The 15,357-nt window shown below is 62.2% G+C and overlaps 1 protein-coding gene across 1 annotated transcript; it reads right to left on the reverse strand.

The window, feature by feature from the left end:
- Nucleotides 1–410: 410 nt before the first annotated feature.
- On the reverse strand, nt 411–14,460 carry LOC311204299 (uncharacterized protein; the record flags this gene model as incomplete). Its single annotated transcript, XM_084280748.1, has 5 exons — nt 13,776–14,460; nt 10,836–11,321; nt 5,363–5,826; nt 2,855–2,969; nt 411–970 (listed from the first exon to the last, which is right to left on the reverse strand). Coding segments are annotated over exons 1-5 (1,784 nt in total), but the record flags the coding sequence as incomplete, so codon positions are not given.
- Between the last annotated feature and the right edge of the window lie 897 nt (nt 14,461–15,357).

The raw sequence follows: 15,357 nt of genomic DNA on the forward strand, positions 1-15,357 counted from the left end.
GGCTGCTGGTGGCCACCCCGGGCTGCTGGTGGCCACCCTGGGAAGGGGAGGAAGAGGAGGAAGAGGAGGGTGGCCACCCTGGGAAGGGGATGCAGAGGTTGGTGGCCACCATGGGATGCTGGTGGCCACCATGGGAATGGGATGAGGATGCTGGTGGCCACCATGGGCAGGGGAGGAAGAGGAGGAAGAGGAGGGTGGCCACCCTGGGAAGGGGGTGGAGATACTGGTGGCCACCCTGGGCTGCTGGTGGCCACCCTGGGAATGGGATGGGGATGCTGGTGGCCACCTTGGGATGCTGGTGGCCACCACGGGATGGGGATGCTGGTGGCCACCCTGGGCTGCTGGTGGCCACCCTGGGCAGGAGATGCTGGTGGCCACCCTGGGAAGGGGAGGAAGAGGAGGGTGGCCACCATGGGGAGGGGATGCTGGTGGCCACCATGGGAAGAGGAGGAAGAGGAGGGTGGCCACTGTGGGATGCTGGTGGCCACCCTGGGAATGGGGTGGGGATGCTGGTGGCCACCCTGGGAAGGGGATGGAGATACTGGTGGCCACCTTGGGATGCTGGTGGCCACCATGGGAAGAGGATGCTGGTGGCCACCCTGGGAAGAGGATGCTGGTGGCCACCCTGGGCTGCTGGTGGCCACCCTGGGCAGGAGATGCTGGTGGCCACCCTGGGATGCTGGTGGCCACCATGGGTTGCTGGTGGCCACCAGAGGAAGGGGAGGAAGGGGAGGAAGAGGAGGAGGGAGGCTGAGGGGGGTCTGACCACGAAGAACTGGAGGGAGGGCAGCGTCTCGGGCTCGGGCGGGGGCGGGGCCGCGTGGGGCGGGGGCGGGGCCGGGGCCGGCTCGGCCCGCGGGGGCCCCGTCACGTCCAGCTCTTCCTCCTCCTCCTCCTCCTCGTCCGTCAGCTTCAGGTCCAGGTCCTCCGTGTACTTCTTCCTCTTCACCTGACGGTTCGAGCGGCGCTTCTGCGGGCACAGGGACAGCAGCGGGAGGAGGAGGAAGGGGAGGGGGGGGAGGAGAGGGGGAGGAAGAGGAGGGAGAGGAGGAGAGGGGGAGGAAGAGGAGGAAGAGGAGGAGAGGGGGAGGAGAGGGGGAGGAAGAGGAGGGAGGGGAGGGAGGAAGGGGAGGAGAGGGGGAGGAAGAGGGGGAGAGGGGGAGGAAGAGGGGGAGAGAGGGAGGAAGAGGGGGAGAGGGGGAGGAAGAGGGGGAGGGGGAGGAAGAGGGGGAGGGGGAGGAAGAGGGGGAGGGGGAGGAAGAGGGGGAGGGGGAGGAAGAGGGGGAGGGGGAGGAAGAGGGGGAGGGGGAGGAAGAGGGGGAGAGGGGGAGGAAGAGGGGGAGAGGGGGAGGAAGAGGGGGAGGAGAGGGGGAGGAAGAGGGGGAGGAGAGGGGGAGGAAGAGGGGGAGGAGAGGTGGGGGAAGAGGAGGGAGGAGAGGTGGGGGAAGAGGAGGGAGGAAGGGGAGGGAGAGGGGGAGGGAGGAAGGGGAGGAAGAGGAGGAGAGGGGGAGGAAGAGGAGAAGGAAGAGCAAGAGAAGAGGAGGAGGAAGAGGAGGAGGAAGAGGAGGAGGAGAGGGGGAGGGAGGAAGGGGAGGAAGGGGAGGGAGGAAGGGGAGGAAGGGGAGGGAGGAAGGGGAGGAAGAGGAGGAGAGGGGGAGGAAGAGGAGGAGGAAGAGGAGGAGAAGAGGAGGAGGAAGAGGAGGAGGAAGAGGAGGAGGAGAGGGGGAGGCAGGAAGGGGAGGAAGGGGAGAGATGAGGAGAGCTGAAGGTGAGGAAGATGAGGAGGAAGGAAGAGCTGAAGGTGAGGAAGATGAGGAGAGCTGAAGGTGAGGAAGAAGAGGAGAAAGGAATGAAGAGCTGAAGGTGAGGAAGATGAGGAGAAGCAGAGCTGAAGGTGAGGAAGATGAGAAGGAGGAAGGAAGCAGAGCTGCTGGTGAGGGAGAGGAGGATGAGGAGGAGGAAGGAAGCAGAGCTGACGGCGAGGAGGATGATGAGGAGGAAGGAAGCAGAGCTGAAGGGGAGGAGGATGAGGAGGAGGAAGGAAGCAGAGCTGCTGGTGAGGAGGAGGGAGATGAGGAGGAAGGAAGGAGAGCTGAAGGTGAGGAGGATGAGGAGGAGGAAGGAAGCAGAGCTGCTGGTGAGGAAGATGAGGAGAAGCAGAGCTGAAGGTGAGGAAGATGACGAGGAAGGAAGGAAGAGCTGAAGGTGAGGAAGATGAAGAGATGAGGAAGATGAGGAGAAGAGATGAAGATGAGGAAGATGAGAAGAGATGAAGATGAGGAAGATGAGAAGAGATGAAGATGAGGAAGATGAGGAGATGAAGATGAGGAAGATGAGATGAGATGAAGATGAGGAAGATGAGGAGAGATGAAGATGAGGAAGATGAGGAGAGATGAAGATGAGGAAGATGAGGAGATGAAGATGAGGAAGATGAGGAGATGAGGAAGATGAGGAGAAGAGATGAAGACGAGGAAGATGAGGAGAGCTGAAGATGAGGAAGATGAGGAGATGAGGAGGAAGGAAGCAGAGCTGAAGGTGAGGAGGAGGATGAGGAGGAAGCAGAGCTGAAGGTGAGGAGGATGAGGATGAGGAAGGAGAGCTGAAGGTGAGGAAGAGGAAGATGAGGAGGAAGGAAGGAGAGCTGAAGGTGAGGAAGATGAGGAGGAAGGAAGCAGAGCTGAAGGTGAGTAGGAGGAGGAGGAAGGAAGCAGAGCTGAAGGTGAGGAGGAGGAGGATGAGGAGGAAGGAGAGCTGAAGGTGAGGAGGATGAGGAGAAGCAGAGCTGAAGGTGAGGAAGAGGAAGATGATGAGGAGGAAGGAGAGCTGAAGGTGATGAAGGCCGGGCTGCCCCTACCTGCACGGCGGTGTCGTCGTGGTCGCGGGGGGCGGGCGCGGGCAGCGCTTCCGCGTCCGAGGTGTCGGAGGAGGCGTTCCGCTTCCGCTTCTTCCCCACCACCGGCGTGATCGTGCTGGGGGCACAGCGGTTAGTGGGGGAGGGGCTGGGGGGCGGGGGAGGGGCTGGGGGGCTGGGGGGGTGGGGGAGGGGCTGGGGGGTGGGGGAGGGGCTGGGGGGTGGGGTGGGGCAGGGGGGCGGGGGAGGGGCTGAGGGGGCGGGGGAGGGGCTGAGGGGGAGGGGCTGGGGGGGGAGGGGCTGAGGGGGCGGGGGAGGGGCTGAGGGGGCGGGGGAGGGGCTGAGGGGGCGGGGGTGAGGGGGCGGGGGAGGGGCTGGGGGGCGGGGGAGTGGCTGAGGGGGTGGGGGAGGGGCTGGGGGGCGGGGGAGGGGGTGAGGGGGTGGGGGAGGGGCGGGGTGGGGACTGAGAGGGTGGGGGAGGGGCTGAGGGGGTGGGGCTGAGAGAGTGGGGGAGGGGTTAGTGGGGGCAGGGTGGGGGAGGGGCTGAAGGGGTGGGGGAGGGGTGGGGGAGGGGTGGGGGGAGCGGCTGAGGGGGTGGGGGAGGGTTGGAGTGGGGGAGGGGTTGAGGGGGTGGGGAGGGGGGAAGGGTGGGAGGATGATGAAGGTCAAGGGTTGAAGATGATGAAGGTGACGGGGTTGGGAGGATGATGAAGGTCCAGGGTGGGAGGATGATGAAGGTCAAGGGTGGGAGGATGATGAAGGTCAGGGGTTGAAGACAATGAAACTCAGGGGTGGGAGAATGAAGGTCAAGGGTGGGAGGATGATGAAGATGATGGGGTTGGGAAGATGATGAAGGCCCAGGGTGGGAGGATGATGAAGGCCAAGGGTGGGAGGATGATGAAGGTCAAGGGTTGATGATGATGATGATGGTCAAGGGTGGGAGGATGATGAAGGTCCAGGGTGGGAGGATGATGAAGGTCCAGGGTGGGAGGATGATGAAGGTCAGGGGTGGGATGATGAAGGTCAAGGGTGGATGAGGAAGGTCAAGAGCGGGCAGATGAAGGTCCAGAGTGGGATGATGATGAAGGTCAAGGGTGGGAGAATGATGAAGATGAAGGTCAAGGGTGGATGAGGAAGGTCAAGGGTGGGAGGATGATGAAGGTCAGGGGTGGGAGGATGATGAAGGTCAGGGGTGGGAGGATGAAGGTCAAGGGTGGGAAGATGATGAAGGTCCAGAGTGGGAAGATGATGAAGGTCCAGAGTGGGAGGATGATGAAGGTCAAGGTGGGAGGATGATGAAGGTCAAGGTGGGAGGATGATGAAGGCCAAGGGTGGGATGATGAAAGTCCAGGGTGGGAGGATGATGAAGATGAAGGTCCAGGGTGGGAGGATGATGAAGATGAAGGTCCAGGGTGGGAGGATGATGAAGGTCAAGGGTTGAAGACGATGAAAGTCCAGGGTGGGAGGATGATGAAGGTCCAGAGTGGGAGGATGATGAAGGTCCAGGGTGGGAGGATGATGAAGGTCATGATGAAGGTCAAGGGTTGGAGAATGAAGGTCAAGGGTGGGAGGATGATGAAGGTCAAGGGTGGGAGAATGATGAAGATGATGGGGTTGGGAAGATGATGAAGGTCAAGGGGTTGGGAGGATGATGAAGGTCCAGGGTGGGAGGATGATGAAGGCCAAGGGTGGGAGGATGATAAAGGTCAAGGTGGGAGGATGATGAAGGTCAAGAGTGGGAAGATGAAGGTCCAGAGTGGGATGATGATGAAGGTCCAGAGTGGGAGGACGATGAAGGTCCAGGGTGGGAGGATGATGAAGGTCAAGGTGGGAGGACGATGAAGGTCCAGGGTTGAAGATGATGATGAAGGTCAAGGGTGGGAGAATGATGAAGATGATGGGGTTGGGATGATGATGAAGGTCAAGGGTGGGAGGTTGATGAAGGTCCAGGGTGGGAGGATGATGAAGGTCAAGGGTTGGAGAATGAAGGTCAAGGGTGGGAGGATGATGAAGGTCAAGGGTGGGAGAATGATGAAGGTCAAGGGTGGGAGAATGATGAAGATGATGGGGTTGGGAAGATGATGAAGGTCAAGGGGTTGGGAGGATGATGAAGGTCCAGGGTGGGAGGATGATGAAGGCCAAGGGTGGGAGGATGATGAAGGTCAAGGGTTGAAGATGATGATGAAGGTCAAGGGTGAGATGATGATGAAGGTCAAGGGTTGAAGATGATGATGAAGGTCAAGGGTTGAAGATGATGATGAAGTTCAAGGGTGGGAGGATGATGAAGGTCAAGGGTGGGAGGATGATGAAGGTCAAGGGTGGGAGGATGATGAAGGTGAAGGGTGGGAGGATGATGAAGGTCAAGGTGGGAGGATGATGAAGGTCAAGGGTGGGAGGATGAGGAAGGTCCAGGGTGGGAGGATGATGAAGATGATGGGGTTGGGAAGATGAAGGCCAAAGGGTCCTGATGACGATGATGATGAAGACGAAGCCCCCTCTCCCCTTCCTCACCTCCCCTTTCCCCTCCCTTTACTCCTGCCGGCTCCTTGCCCCTTCCCCCTCCTCTGTGGCGCCGCCGCCGCCGCACTTCCTCCTCCACTTCCTCCTCCTCCACTTCCACTTCCTCCTCCTCCGCGGCGCCGCCGCTGCTGCTTCCTGTCGGGCGCTTCCTCCTCGGGCCGCAGGCTGGGCAGCTCGTCCTGGTTGAGGACGCGGGGGATGTTCTGCTCGCCGCGCGCCCGCGCCCGCGCGATGGCCTCCGCCACGATGCGATTGGCCTTCTCCTGCTTCTTCTGGTGCTCCAGGCGCCGCGGGTCCGACGCCGCCATGACGCCCACCAGCCGCTGGGGGATACTGGTGGGACTGGTGGGACTGGTGGTACTGGGAGGGGGAGTGGTCAAGGTGGTGGTCACTTCGTTGGCGCTCAGGACTTTCACCACCGAGAGGCCGCCGGAGGCGCCGGGTGAGGAGCCGGCCTGGGGAGAGGGGGGGGAAAAGGGGGGGTTAGTGGGGGGAACTGGGGGGAACTGGGAGTGGGGGGTGAGGAGGGGGGGGAACTGGGGGGAATTGGGAGTGGGGGACACCAAGGGTGGGCGAAACTGGGACTGGGGGACACCAAGGGTGGGGTAACTGGGAGTGGGGGACACCAAGGGTGGGGTAACTGGGATTCCAGGACATTGAGGGTGGGGTAACTGGGGTGAACTGGGACTGGGGGACATCAAGGGTGGGGTAACTGGGGTGAACTGGGAGTGGGGGACACTGAGGGTGGGGGTAACTGGGGTGAACTGGGAGTGGGGGACACTGAGGGTGGGGGTAACTGGGAGTGGGGGACACCAAGGGGGGGGATAACTGGGATTCCAGGACATTGAGGGTGGGGTAACTGGGGGGAACTGGGAGTGGGGGGTGAGGAGGGGGGGGGAACTGGGACTAGGGGACACCAAGGGTGGAGTAACTGGGGTGAACTGGGAGTGGGGATGGGGTAACTGGGGTCAACTGGGAGTGGGGGATGTGGAGGGTGGGGTAACTGGGGGTAACTGGGAGTGGGGGGTGATGAGGGTGGGGTAACTGGGGGTAACTGGGATTGGGGGACACCAAGGGTGGGGTAACTGGGGTGAACTGGGAGTGGGGGATGTGGAAGGGGGGTAACTGGGAGTGGGGGACATCAAGGGTGGGGTAACTGGGGTGAATTGGGAGTGGGGGATGTAGAGGGTGGGGTAACTGGGGTGAACTGGGACTGGGGGACACTAAGGGTGGGGGTAACTGGGATTGGGGGACATCGAGGGTGGGGTAACTGGGGTGAACTGGGATTGGGGGATGTGGAGGGTGGGGTAACTGGGGTGAACTGGGAGTGGGGGACACCAAGGGTGGGGGTAACTGGGACTGGGGGACACCAAGGGTGGGGCTAACTGGGGTGAACTGGGACTGGGTAACACCAAGGGTGGGGTAACTGGGGTGAACTGGGAGTGGGGGACACCAAGGGTGGGGGTAACTGGGATTTGGGGACATCAAGGGTGGGGTAACTGGGGTGAACTGGGAGTGGGGGACACCAAGGGTGGGGGTAACTGGGATTTGGGGACATCAAGGGTGGGGTAACTGGGGTGAACTGGGAGTGGGGATGGGGTAACTTGGATCAACTGGGATTGGGGGATGTGGAGAGTGGGGTAACTGGGGGTAACTGGGAGTGGGGGGTGATGAGGGTGGGGTAACTGGGGGTTACTGGGATTGGGGGATGTTGAGGGTGCGCTAACTGGGGTGAATTGGGAGTGGGGGATGTGGAGGGTGGGGTAACTGGGGTGAACTGGGAGTGGGGGATGATGAGGGTGGGGTAACTGGGGAGAACTGGGATTGGGGGACGTCAAGGGTGGGGTAACTGGGGTGAACTGGGAGTGGGGGGTGATGAGGGTGGGGTAACTGGGGTGAACTGGGAGTGGGGGGTGATGAGGGTGGGGTAACTGGGGTGAACTGGGAGTGGGAGATACTAAGGGTGGGGGAAACTGGGATTGGAGAACATCAAGAGTGGGGTAACTGGGGGCTACTGGGATTGGGGGATGTTGAGGGTGGGGTAACTGGGGGTAACTGGGAGTGGGGGCTGATGGGGGGGGTAACTGGGGTGAATTGGGAGTGGGGGATGTTGAGGGTGGGGTAACTGGGGGTAACTGGGAGTGGGGGGTGATGAGGGTGGGGTAACTGGGGTGAACTGGGAGTGGGGGGTGATGAGGGTGGGGTAACTGGGAGTGGGGGGTGATGAGGGTGGGGTAACTGGGGTGAACTGGGACTGGGGGACATCAAGGGTGGGGTAACTGGGGAGAACTGGGAGTGGGGGACACCAAGGGTGGGGGTAACTGGGATTTGGGGACATCAAGGGTGGGGTAACTGGGGTGAACTGGGAGTGGGGGACACCAAGGGTGGGGGTAACTGGGATTTGGGGACATCAACGGTGGGGTAACTGGGGTGAACTGGGAGTGGGGGACACCAAGGGTGGGGGTAACTGGGATTTGGGGACACCAAGGGTGGGGTAACTGGGGTGAACTGGGAGTGGGGGACACCAAGGGTGGGGGTAACTGGGATTTGGGGACATCAAGGGTGGGGTAACTGGGGTGAACTGGGAGTGGGGATGGGGTAACTTGGATCAACTGGGATTGGGGGATGTGGAGAGTGGGGTAACTGGGGGTAACTGGGAGTGGGGGGTGATGAGGGTGGGGTAACTGGGGGTTACTGGGATTGGGGGATGTTGAGGGTGCGCTAACTGGGGTGAATTGGGAGTGGGGGATGTGGAGGGTGGGGTAACTGGGGTGAACTGGGAGTGGGGGATGATGAGGGTGGGGTAACTGGGGTGAACTGGGAGTGGGGGATGATGAGGGTGGGGTAACTGGGGTGAACTGGGAGTGGAGGACATCAAGGGTGGGGTAACTGGTGTGAATTGGGATTGGGGGACACCAAGGGTGGGGGAAACTGGGACTGGGGGACACTAAGTGTGGGGGTAACTGGGATTGGAGAACATCAAGAGTGGGGTAACTGGGGGCTACTGGGAGTGGAGGATGTCGAGGGTGGAGGTAACTGGGGTAACTGGGAGTAGGGGACGTCAAGGGTGGGGGTAACTGGGATTTGGTGACATCAAGGGTGGGGTAACTGGGGTGAACTGGGAGTGGGGGACACCAAGAGTGGGGTAACTGGGGGTTACTGGGACTGGGGGATATTAAGGGGGGGGTAACTGGGGTCAACTGGGATTGGGGGATGTGGAGGGTGGGGTAACTGGGGTGAACTGGGAGTGGGGGATGTGGAGGGTGGGGTAACTGGGGGTAACTGGGATTGGGGGACACCAAGGGTGGGGTAACTGGGGGTAACTGGGAGTGGGGGGATGTGGAAGGGGGGTAACTGGGAGTGGGGGACATCAAGGGTGGGGGAACTGGGGTGAATTGGGATTGGGGGATGTGGAGGGTGGGGTAACTGGGGTGAACTGGGAGTGGGGGATGATGAGGGTGGGGTAACTGGGGAGAACTGGGATTGGGGGACGTCAAGGGTGGGGTAACTGGGGGTTACTGGGATTGGGGGATGTTGAGGGTGCGCTAACTGGGGTGAATTTGGAGTGGGGGATGTGGAGGGTGGGGTAACTGGGGTGAACTGGGAGTGGGGGATGATGAGGGTGGGGTAACTGGGGAGAACTGGGATTGGGGGACGTCAAGGGTGGGGTAACTGGGGGTAACTGGGAGTGGGGGGTGATGAGGGTGGGGTAACTGGGGGTTACTGGGATTGGGGGATTTTGAGGGTGCGCTAACTGGGGTGAATTGGGAGTGGGGGATGTGGAGGGTGGGGTAACTGGGGTGAACTGGGAGTGGGGGATGATGAGGGTGGGGTAACTGGGGTGAACTGGGAGTGGGGGATGATGAGGGTGGGGTAACTGGGGTGAACTGGGAGTGGAGGACATCAAGGGTGGGGTAACTGGTGTGAATTGGGATTGGGGGACACCAAGGGTGGGGGAAACTGGGACTGGGGGACACTAAGTGTGGGGGTAACTGGGATTGGAGAACATCAAGAGTGGGGTAACTGGGGGCTACTGGGAGTGGAGGATGTCGAGGGTGGGGGTAACTGGGGTGAACTGGGAGTAGGGGACGTCAAGGGTGGGGGTAACTGGGATTTGGGGACATCAAGGGTGGGGTAACTGGGGTGAACTGGGACTGGGGGACATCAAGGGTGGGGTAACTGGGGTGAACTGGGACTGGGGGACATCAAGGGTGGGATAACTGGGATCAACTGGGACTGGGGGACACTAAGGGTGGGGGTAACTGGGGGTTACTGGGACTGGGGGACATCAAGGGTGGGGAAACTGGGGGTGAACTGAGACTAGGGAACACCAAGGGTGGGATCAACTGGGACTGGGGGACACCAAGAGTGGGGGAAACTGGGCCTGGGGGACACCAAAGGTGGGGTAACTGGGATCAACTGGGACTGGGGGACACCAAGGGTGGGGGAAACTGGGACTGGGGGATATCAAGGGTGGGGGCAATTGGGATTGGGGAACACTAAAAGTGGGGTCAACTGGGGGTTACTGGGACCGGTGGACACTAAGGGTGGGATAACTGGGACTGGGGGACACCAAGGGTGGGCTAACTGGGATCAACTGGGATTGGGGGACACTAAGGGTGGGATAACTGGGACTGGGGAACACCAAGGGTGGGTGAAACTGGGATTGGGGGATATCAAGGGTGGGATAACTGGGATGAAGTGGGACTGGGTAACACCAAGGGTGGGGTAACTGGGATCAACTGGGACTGGGGGACACCAAGGGTGGGGACAACTGGGCCTGGGTGACACCAAGGGTGGGCTAACTGGGATCAACTGGGCCTTGGTGACACCAAAGGTGGGGTAACTGGGGTGAACTGGGACTGGGAGACACCAAGGGTGGGGATAACTGGGATTGGAGAACACCAAGAGTGGGGTAACTGGGATCAACTGGGACTGGGAGACACTAAGGGTGGTGGAAACTGGGACTGGGGGACACCAAGGGTGGGGATAACTGGGATCAACTGGGATTGGAGAACACCAAGAGTGGGGTAACTGGGGGTTACTGGGCCTGGGGGACACTAAGGGTGGGATAACTGGGACTGGGGAACACCAAGGGTGGACGAAACTGGGCCTGGGGGACACTAAGGGTGGGGTCAACTGGGACTGGGGGACACCAAGGGTGGGATAACTGGGGTCAACTGGGATTGGGGAACACCAAGGGTGGGCTAACTGGGCCAAACTGGGCCTGGGGGACACCAAGGGTGGGGAAACTGGGGGTGAACTGAGACTAGGGAACACCAAGGATGGGATAACTGGGTTTGGAGAACACCAAGGGTGGGGTAACTGGGGTGAACTGGGCCTGGGAGACACCAAGGGTGGGCTAACTGGGCCAAACTGGGATTGGAGAACACCAAGAGTGGGCTAACTGGGCCAAACTGGACCTGGGGTTCCCCAAGACCACCTGCAGCCCCCCCCCCCTCACCTGTGGCTGCAGCACCACCTTCACCGGCACCGTCACCCTGTGGGGCAGCGCGGTGGCCGCCGCCGCCACCCCCAGCGCCGCGCCGCCGCCGCCGCCCGCCGCCGGTTGCTGGAGCAGCTGGAGCTTCTGCCCCCCGCCTGTCACCCCCGTGGGGGGGTGTGGGGGTGGGTTTTGGGGGTGTTGGGGGGGTGGGTGGGGGTTGGGGGGGTGTTGTTGGACCTGGAGCTGGATGGTGACCACTTTGGCTGTGGGTTGACCTGACAACCCTTTGGCTGCTCCCAGCAGGTGGGTGCCCTGGAGGAAGAGCTTCCCGGGGAGGCTGCCCAGCACCAGGTGCCGGGGGGGCTGGGAGGAAGAGGAAGAGGAAGAGGAAGTGGAGGAGGAAGAGGAAGAGGAAGAGGAAGTGGGGGGGTTGCCACCAGGTAGGGGGGTGGGGGTGCTGGGAGGGGGTTGTTGGAGGACCAGGGTGATGCGTTTCGAGTCGCCCTGAGGAAAAGGGGGAGGGGGTTAGAGGGGGGGGGGGGGGAGTTGGGGTCTCAGGACCCCCCCCCAAAAGACACCTGGAAGTGCAGGACACCCCAAAAGCCACCCATCACCCCCAGGACCCCACATGACCCCCCCAAACCCCACCCTATAACCCCAGGACCCCCCAAAACCACCCTATGACCCCCCTAATCCCCCCTCTCTACCCCCAGGATCCCCCAAACCCCACCCTCCACCCCCAGGACCCCCCAAAACCCCTCAAGGACCCCCCATGCCCCTCCCAAAACCACCCTAAGACCCCCCCCAAACCCCACCCTACAGCCCCAGGACTCCCCCAATCCGCCCCATTACCCCCCTAAACCCCACCCTCCACCCCCAGGACCCCCCAAAACCCCTCCAGGACCCCCTATTACCCCCCCAAATAAGACCCCCCCAACCCCCATCCTCTACCCCCAGGACCCCCCATGACCCCCCCAAACCCCACCCTCCACCCCCAGGACCCCCCCAAAACCACCCTATGACCCCCCTAATCCCCCCTCTCTACCCCCAGGACCCCCCCCAAACCCCACCCTCCACCTCCAAGACCCCCCAAAACCCCCTCCAGGACCCTCCATGACCCCCCAAAACCACCCTAAGAGCCCCCCAACCCCCCCCCAAACCCCACTCTCCACCCCCAGGACCCCCCATGACCCCCCCAAACCCCACTCTCTACCCCCAGGACCCCCCAAAACCCCTCCAGGACCCTCCCAAAACCCAACCTCCACCCCCAGGACCCCCCAAAACCCCTCCAGGACCCCCCAAAACCCAACCCTCCACCCCCAGGACCCCCCCAAAACCACCCTATGACCCCCCTAATCCCCCTCTCTACCCCCAGGACCCCCCCCAAACCTCACCCTCCACCCCCAGGACCCCCAACCCCCCCCCATAACCCCCCCAAAACCACCCTAAGACCCCCCCAACCCCCCTATGACCTCCCCAAACCCCACCCTCCACCTCCAGAACCCCCCCAAAGCCTCCCATAACCCCCCATGACCCCCCCCAAACCACACTAAGACACCCCCAAGCCCCCTATGACCCCCCCAAACTCCACCCTCCACCTCCAGAACCCCCATGACCCCTCCAAACCCCACCCTGCACCCCAAGACCCCCAAAACCACCCTCTCTACCCCCAGGACCCCCCAAAACCCCTCAAGGACCCTCCCAAACCCCCACCCTCCACCCCCAGGACCCCCCCCAAAGCCCCCCATAACCCCCCCAAAACCACCCCAAACCCCACCCTCCACCCCCAGGACCCCCAAAACCCCTCCAGGACCCCCCAAAACCACCCCAAACCCCACTCTCCACCCCCAGGACCCCCCAAACCCCCCCCCATAACCCCCCCAAAACCACCCCAAACCCCACCCTCCACCCCCAGGACCCCCCAAAACCCCCCCAAAACCACCCCAAACCCCCTCCTCCACCCCCAGGACCCCCCAAAACCCCCTACAGGACCCCCCGTGACCACCCCAAAAACACTCTAAGAACCCCCCAACCCCCCTCTCTACCCTCAGGACCCCCCAAACCCCTCCATAACCACCCCAAACCCCACCCTCCACCCCCATGACACCCCCAAACCCCACCCTCCACCTCCAGGACCCCCCAACCCCCCCCCCCAACCCCCCCAAAACCACCCTAAACCCCACCCTCCACCCCCAGGACCCCCCAAAACCCCTCCAGGACCCCCCATAACCACCCCAAACTCCACCCTCCACTCCCAGGACCCCCCAAAACCCCCCCATAACCCCCCCAAAACCACATTAAGACCCCCCCCAAACCCCAACCTCCACCCCCAGGACCCCCCAAAACCCCCCCAAAACCACTCTAAGACCCTCCCAATCCCCCTATGACCTCCCCAACCCCCCCCCCTCCAACCCCAGGACCCCCCAAAACCCCTCCAGGAACCCCCATGATCTCCCCAAACCCACCCTAAGACCCCCCCCAAACCCCCCTTCCACCTCCAGGACCCCCCAAAACCCCTCCAGGAACCCCCATGACCTCCCCAAACCCCATCCTCCACCTCCAGGACCCCCCAAAACCCCTCCAGGACCCCCCATAACCACCCCAAACCCCACCCTCCACCTCCAGGACCCCCCAAAACCTCTCCAGGACCCCCCATGACCCCCCCAAAACCACCCTAAGACCCCCCCAAGCCCCACCCTCCACCCCCAGGACCCCCAAAACCTCTCCAGGACCCCCTATGACCACCCCAAAACCACCCTAAGGCCCCCCCAACCCCCCTATAACCCTCCCAAACTCCACCCTCCACCCCCAGGACCCCCCATAACCACCCCAAACCCCACCCTCCACCCCCAGGACCCCCCCCAACCCCTCCAGGACCCCCAAAACCCACCCCAAGACCCCCCCAACCCCCCAAGACCCCCCAAACCCCCCAAGACCCCCCAAGACCCCCCCCCTTACCTGCCCAGGGGCGGAGGTGAGGGTGACGGCGGGTTTCAGGGGGGTCCCAGTCCCCCCAGCCTTCACCGGTTGCAAAACCAGTTGCTTGACTGGTCTGCCAGGCTGAACCAGTCGATGGAGGGTGGCGGTTCCAGCGGGTGCAGCTCCAGGACCCCCCATTTCCAGTGGGGGGGGTGGTGATTTTCCCCCCCAAAACGTGGGCAGCCCCCCTCCCCCCCCCCCACCACTGGTCACTATGGAGACCCCAGGGCGTAATTGGGGGGGGTCCCAGTGGTTAAGACCTTGGCAAAGGTGACTTTCCCCCCCCCTCCCCCATTTGGGGTCCCCCCTCCTATTTGAGGGGGGAGAGGGGAAGTTTGGGGGGTCCCCCCCGGGGGGGGGGCTTTGAGGATGACGATTTTAGGGGGTGGGGGGACCCCAGTTGAGGAGGAAGAGGAAGGGGTGGGGGGCAAAGAGGAGGTGACCCCCATGAAGGGGTTCCCTTGGCTCAGCACCTCTTGTTCTGGGGGGGTGGGATTTGGGGGGGAGGGTTTGGGGGGGCTTCAGGGGGGGGTTGGGAAGGGGGGGGGTCGTCTGGGGGGGTTTCTTGAGGTGGGGTGGAAGTTTGGGGGGGGTCTAAAGCCCCTGATAAGCTCAAAGCTTCTTCAATAGGGTCTGGGGGGGGTGGGTGGGGGGTGGGGGGGGTGAAGGTGTCGTCGGTTAAGGGGTCCAGGGTGAAGAGGTTGGGGTCGTCAAACAGATCCATGATGGGGTCAGCCATTTTTTGGGGGGGTTTTGGGGGGGTTTTGGGGGGTGGGGGAGGTGGTTTTGGGGGTCACACACCCCCCCTTTTGGTTAAAAGGGGAGGGGGTTTAAGGGGGGGGGTTGTTTTGAGGGGGGGGGGTCTCACGTGGAGCTGCGGGATGGGGCTGTGGGCTGTGGGGAAGAAGGAAAAGAGGGGGGGTTAAAAGGGGGTACCCCCCAAAATGACATCCCATAATGAGCTCTGAGACCACCCAGCACCTCTAATTAAGCCTCTCTAATTATGTGGGGGGGGTATAGAGGGGGTTTGGGGGGGTATAAAGGAGGTTTGGGGGGTACAGAGGGGGTTTGGAGGGGTATAAAGGGGATTTGGGGGGGCACAGAGGGGATTTGGGGGGGTATAAAGGGGGTTTGGGGGGGCACAGAGGGGATTTGGGGGGGGTATAAAGGGGGTTTGGGGGGGCACAGAGGGGATTTGGGGGGGTATAAAGGGGGTTTGAGGGGGTATAAAGGGGGTTTGGGGGGTATAGAGGGGGATTTTGGGGGGCACAGAGGGAGTTTGGGGGAGCACACAGGGGATTTGGGGGGGCACAGGGGGGATTTGGGGGGTACAGAGGAGGATTGGGGGGGTATAAAGCAGGGTTGGGGGGTACAGAGGGGGTCTGGGGGGTACAGAGGGGATTGGGGAGAGCACAGAGGAGATTGGGGGGGTATAAAGGGGGTTTGGGGGGGTATAAAGGGGGTTTGGGGGGGGCAGAGAGGGAGTTTGGGGGGTACAGAGGGGATTTGGGGGGACACAGAGGGGATTTGGGAAGACACAGAGGGGGTTTGGGGGGTACAG

This window comes from Gallinula chloropus (assembly GCF_964237585.1).
Source record: "Gallinula chloropus genome assembly, contig: HAP1_SCAFFOLD_718, whole genome shotgun sequence".
NCBI classification, from domain to species: Eukaryota; Metazoa; Chordata; class Aves; order Gruiformes; family Rallidae; genus Gallinula; species Gallinula chloropus.